This window comes from Blennius ocellaris, assembly GCF_963422515.1.
Source record: "Blennius ocellaris genome assembly, chromosome: 18".
Classification (NCBI taxonomy): domain Eukaryota; kingdom Metazoa; phylum Chordata; class Actinopteri; order Blenniiformes; family Blenniidae; genus Blennius; species Blennius ocellaris.
The window spans coordinates 432,161-437,671 of record NC_137667.1 but is presented as its reverse complement, the minus strand read 5'-3'; the positions used below and the strand labels follow the sequence as shown (position 1 = coordinate 437,671).

Genomic DNA, 5,511 nt, shown 5'->3' with positions numbered 1-5,511 from the left:
ACTGAGGAGAGTATCTGTACTGAGGAGAGTATCTGTACTGAGGAGAGTATCTGTACTGAGGAGAGTATTTGTACTGAGGAGAGTATCAGTACTGAGGAGAGTATTTGTACTGAGGAAAGTATCAGTACTGAGGAGAGTATCAGTACTGAGGAGAGCATCAGTACTGAGGAGAGTATCTGTACTGAGGAGAGTATCAGTACTGAGGAGAGTATCAGTACTGAGGAGAGTATATGTACTGAGGAGAGTATCAGTACTGAGGAGAGTATTTGTACTGAGGAGAGTATCAGTACTGAGGAGAGTATCTGTACTGAGGAGAGTATCAGTACTGAGGAGAGTATATGTACTGAGGAGAGTATCAGTACTGAGGAGAGTATTTGTACTGAGGAGAGTATCAGTACTGAGGAGAGTATCTGTACTGAGGAGAGTATCTGTACTGAGGAGAGTATCTGTACTGAGGAGAGTATTTGTACTGAGGAGAGTATCAGTACTGAGGAGAGTATCAGTACTGAGGAGAGTATATGTACTGAGGAGAGTATTTGTACTGAGGAGAGTATCAGTACTGAGGAGAGTATCTGTACTGAGGAGAGTATTTGTACTGAGGCAAGTATCAGTACTGAGGAGAGTATCAGTACTGAGGAGAGTATCAGTACTGAGGAGAGTATCAGTACTGAGGAGAGTATTTGTACTGAGGAGAGTATCAGTACTGAGGAGAGTATTTGTACTGAGGAGAGTATCAGTACTGAGGAGAGTATTTGTACTGAGGAGAGTATCAGTACTGAGGAGAGTATCAGTACTGAGGAGAGTATCTGTACTGAGGAGAGTATCTGTACTGAGGAGAGTATCAGTACTGAGGAGAGTATCAGTACTGAGGAGAGTATATGTACTGAGGAGAGTATCAGTACTGAGGAGAGTATTTGTACTGAGGAGAGTATCAGTACTGAGGAGAGTATCTGTACTGAGGAGAGTATCTGTACTGAGGAGAGTATCTGTACTGAGGAGAGTATTTGTACTGAGGAGAGTATCAGTACTGAGGAGAGTATTTGTACTGAGGAAAGTATCAGTACTGAGGAGAGTATCAGTACTGAGGAGAGTATCAGTACTGAGGAGAGTATCTGTACTGAGGAGAGTATCAGTACTGAGGAGAGTATCAGTACTGAGGAGAGTATATGTACTGAGGAGAGTATCAGTACTGAGGAGAGTATTTGTACTGAGGAGAGTATCAGTACTGAGGAGAGTATCTGTACTGAGGAGAGTATCAGTACTGAGGAGAGTATATGTACTGAGGAGAGTATCAGTACTGAGGAGAGTATTTGTACTGAGGAGAGTATCAGTACTGAGGAGAGTATCTGTACTGAGGAGAGTATCTGTACTGAGGAGAGTATTTGTACTGAGGAGAGTATCAGTACTGAGGAGAGTATCAGTACTGAGGAGAGTATATGTACTGAGGAGAGTATTTGTACTGAGGAGAGTATCAGTACTGAGGAGAGTATCTGTACTGAGGAGAGTATTTGTACTGAGGAAAGTATCAGTACTGAGGAGAGTATCAGTACTGAGGAGAGTATCAGTACTGAGGAGAGTATCAGTACTGAGGGAGAGTATTTGTACTGAGGAGAGTATCAGTACTGAGGAGAGTATTTGTACTGAGGAGAGTATCAGTACTGAGGAGAGTATTTGTACTGAGGAGAGTATCAGTACTGAGGAGAGTATCTGTACTGAGGAGAGTATCAGTACTGAGGAGAGTATCAGTACTGAGGAGAGTATTTGTACTGAGGAAAGTATCAGTACTGAGGAGAGTATCAGTACTGAGGAGAGTATCAGTACTGAGGAGAGTATCAGTACTGAGGAGAGTATTTGTACTGAGGAGAGTATCAGTACTGAGGAGAGTATTTGTACTGAGGAGAGTATTTGTACTGAGGAGAGTATCAGTACTGAGGAGAGTATTTGTACTGAGGAGAGTATCAGTACTGAGGAGAGTATCAGTACTGAGGAGAGTATCAGTACTGAGGAGAGTATCAGTACTGAGGAGAGTATCAGTACTGAGGAGAGTATCAGTACTGAGGAGAGTATTTGTACTGAGGAGAGCATCAGTACTGAGGAGAGTATTTGTTTCTATATCGGTACTTCATGTTAATCCTGATGAAACGTTCAGATTGAATATTTCTGATTATTAAAACCTGGAACCTCTGAAACAAGTTTATGATTAATCTGCACATCTGCTGCACATTGTTCTCTCACACACACACACACACACACACACACACACACACACACACACACACACACACACACACACTCACACACACTCACACACACACACTCACACACACACACACACACACTCACACACACACACTCACACACACACACACACACTCACACACACACACACACACTCACACACACACACACACACACAGGAGAGATTAAAACGCTTTGGGCAGAAGAAGAGGTTGGACTGTTTTTACAGTGACTGTCAGAATAAAGCTCAGTGTTTAGAGTTCGTCCGGATGAAATCTCAACCTCCAGCCTGCAGATAATGACAACAGCTGTTCTCTGCAGTGGATTAATGGAGGAAGAGAAATACATTAAAAGCAGGCGGAACTCTTCCTGTGGTGGAGGAGGAGGAGGAGGAGGTGGAGGAGGAGGAGGAGGAAGAGGAGGAGGAGGAGGAAGAGGAGGAGGAGGAGGAGGAGGAGGAGGAGGAGGAGGAGGAAGAGGAGGAGGAGGAAGAGGAGGAGGAGGAGGAAGAGGAGGAGGAGGAGGAGGAGGAGGAGGAGGAGGAGGAAGAGGAGGAGGAGGAGGAAGAGGAGGAGGAGGAGGAGGAGGAGGAGGAGGAGGAGGAGGAGGAAGAGGAGGAGGAGGAAGAGGAGGAGGAGGAGGAAGAGGAGGAGGAGGAGGAGGTGGAGGAGGAGGAGGAGGAAGAGGAGGAGGAGGAGGAAGAGGAGGAGGAGGAGGAGGAGGAGGAGGAGGAGGAGGAAGAGGAGGAGGAGGAAGAGGAGGAGGAGGAGGAGGAGGAGGAGGAAGAGGAGGAGGAGGAGGGAAGAGGAGGAGGAGGAGGAGGAGGAGGAGGAGGAGGAGGAGGAGGAGGAGGTGGAGGAGGAGGAAGAGGAGGAGGAGGAGGAGGAGGTGGAGGAGGAGGAGGAGGAAGAGGAGGAGGAGGAGGAGGAGGAGGAAGAGAGAGGAGGAGGAAGAGGAGGAGGAGGAGGAGGTGGAGGAGGAGGAAGAGGAGGAGGAGGAGGAAGAGGAGGAGGAGGAGGAGGTGGAGGAGGAGGAAGAGGAGGAGGAGGAGGAGGAGGAGGAGGTGGAGGAGGAGGAGGAGGAAGAGGAGGAAGAGGAGGAGGAGGAGGAAGAGGAGGAGGAGGAGGAAGGAGGAGGAGGAGGAGGTGGAGGAGGAGGAGGAGGAAGAGGAGGAGGAGGAGGAGGAGGAGGAAGAGGAGGAGGAGGAGGAGGAGGAGGAGGAAGAGGAGGAGGAGGAGGAAGAGGAGGAGGAGGAGGAGGAGAGGAGGAGGAGGAGGTGGAGGAGGAGGAAGAGGAGGAGGAGGAGGAGGAGGAGGAGGAGGTGGAGGAGGAGGAGGAGGAGAGGAGGAGAGGAGGAGGAGGATAGGAGGAGGAGGAAGAGGAGGAGGAGGAGAGGAGGAGGAGGAGGAGGAGGAGGAGGTGGAGGAGGAGGAAGAGGAGGAGGAGGAGGTGGAGGAGGAGGAGGAGAGGAGGAGAGGAGGAGGAGGAGAGGAGGAGGAGGAGGAGGAAGAGGAGGAGGAGGAGGAGGAGGAAGAGGAGGAGGAGGAGGAGGAGGGGGGAATGAGGAGGAGGAGGAGGAGAGGAGGAGGAGGAGGAGGAGGAGGAGGAGGAGGAGCTTCTCGTCAAGACAGGACATCTTTTATTACTTTATTATTTTAAACATTAGCATGTATTATGTAGCATCGCTGTTGTGTGAGCACTGAAACCCTTTAGCATGTAGCATGGCATGTAGCGGCGGTGGGCTGTGATTGGCCGGTGGGGAGGAGGCGGGGCCTCACCTTCAGCTTGTACTCCTTCTCCTTGGTCACCTTGGTGAGCAGCTTGGCTTTCTGCCGAGTCAGCGCCTCGATCAGGGCGTCGCACTGCGCCACCAGGCAGGCCTCGAACTCCACACCGTTCTCCTGGAGAACCCAGCAGAGGAGAACCAATCAGAGGGGGAGAACCCATCAGAGGAACCAATCAGAGGGGTAGAACCAATCAGAGGAGGAGAACCAATCAGAGGGGGAGAACCAATCAGAGGAGAACCAATCAGAGGGGGAGAACCAATCAGAGGGGGAGAACCAATCAGAGGGGGAGAACCAATCAGAGGAGGAGAACCAATCAGAGGGGTAGAACCAATCAGAGGGGGAGAACCAATCAGAGGGGGAGAACCAATCAGAGGGGGAGAACCAATCAGAGGAGAACCAATCAGAGGGGGAGAACCAATCAGAGGGGGAGAACCAATCAGAGGGGGAGAACCAATCAGAGGGGAGAACCAATCAGAGGAGGAGAACCAATCAGAGGGGTAGAACCAATCAGAGGGGGAGAACCAATCAGAGGAGGAGAACCAATCAGAGGGGTAGAACCAATCAGAGGGGAGAACCAATCAGAGGGGGAGAACCAATCAGAGGAGAACCCATCAGAGGAGAACCAATCAGAGGGGGAGAACCAATCAGAGGAGAACCAATCAGAGGGGGAGAACCAATCAGAGGAGGAGAACGTCAGAGACACATCCTGATTGGTCGGTTTTCACTTCAGTGTCTTTCGGTAAGTTTCAGAAACTTCCTGAGTCGTTCTGCTCTGATTGAGTCGTCGCCATGTAATCTGATTACATTTTGGGATTACACGCAAACAAAGTGTTTTCGCTACAATACAGTACATTTCAGTATTGTTCTAGTAACTACAGTCACATTACAGCCAGAATACAGGCACAATACAGTCTTCCACACATTGTCTGACGTGATCATATTGTTAATAATAATAATGATGATGATGATAATGATAATAATAATGATTATCATTATAATAATGGCACATTGTGTCACCTGGATCTGCTGCAGCATGTTCTTCAGCTGAACCAGGAATTCTTTGGCGTCTTTTGCTTTGTCAGAGATTCCACTGAGCGCCTGGGACAGTTGACACTGTGGAGACACACGGAGACGTTAGAGGACAGTTGACACTGTGGAGACACACGGAGACGTTAGAGGACAGTTGACACTGTGGAGACACACGGAGACGTTAGAGGACAGTTGACACTGTGGAGACACACGGAGACGTTAGAGGACAGTTGACACTGTGGAGACACACGGAGACGTTAGAGGACAGTTGACACTGTGGAGACACACGGAGACGTTAGAGGACAGTTGACACTGTGGAGACACACGGAGACGTTAGAGGACAGTTGACACTGTGGAGACACACGGAGACGTTAGAGGACAGTTGACACTGTGGAGACACACGGAGACGTTAGAGGACAGTTGACACTGTGGAGACACACGGAGGCGTTAGAGGACA

At 49.5% G+C, this 5,511-nt stretch overlaps 1 protein-coding gene across 1 annotated transcript in view; it reads right to left on the bottom strand.

Annotated features, from left to right (window-relative positions):
- The window catches only part of trim67 (tripartite motif containing 67), a gene marked incomplete at both ends in the record, with an annotated part of 19,240 nt that overhangs the window by 8,404 nt on the left and 5,325 nt on the right, over positions 1-5,511 (bottom strand). Inside the window, 2 exons of the mRNA XM_080513929.1 lie at positions 4,017-4,139; positions 5,043-5,138. Of these exons, the coding sequence (XP_080370055.1) occupies positions 4,017-4,139; positions 5,043-5,138 (219 nt within the window). The remainder of the gene's footprint in view (positions 1-4,016; positions 4,140-5,042; positions 5,139-5,511) is intronic.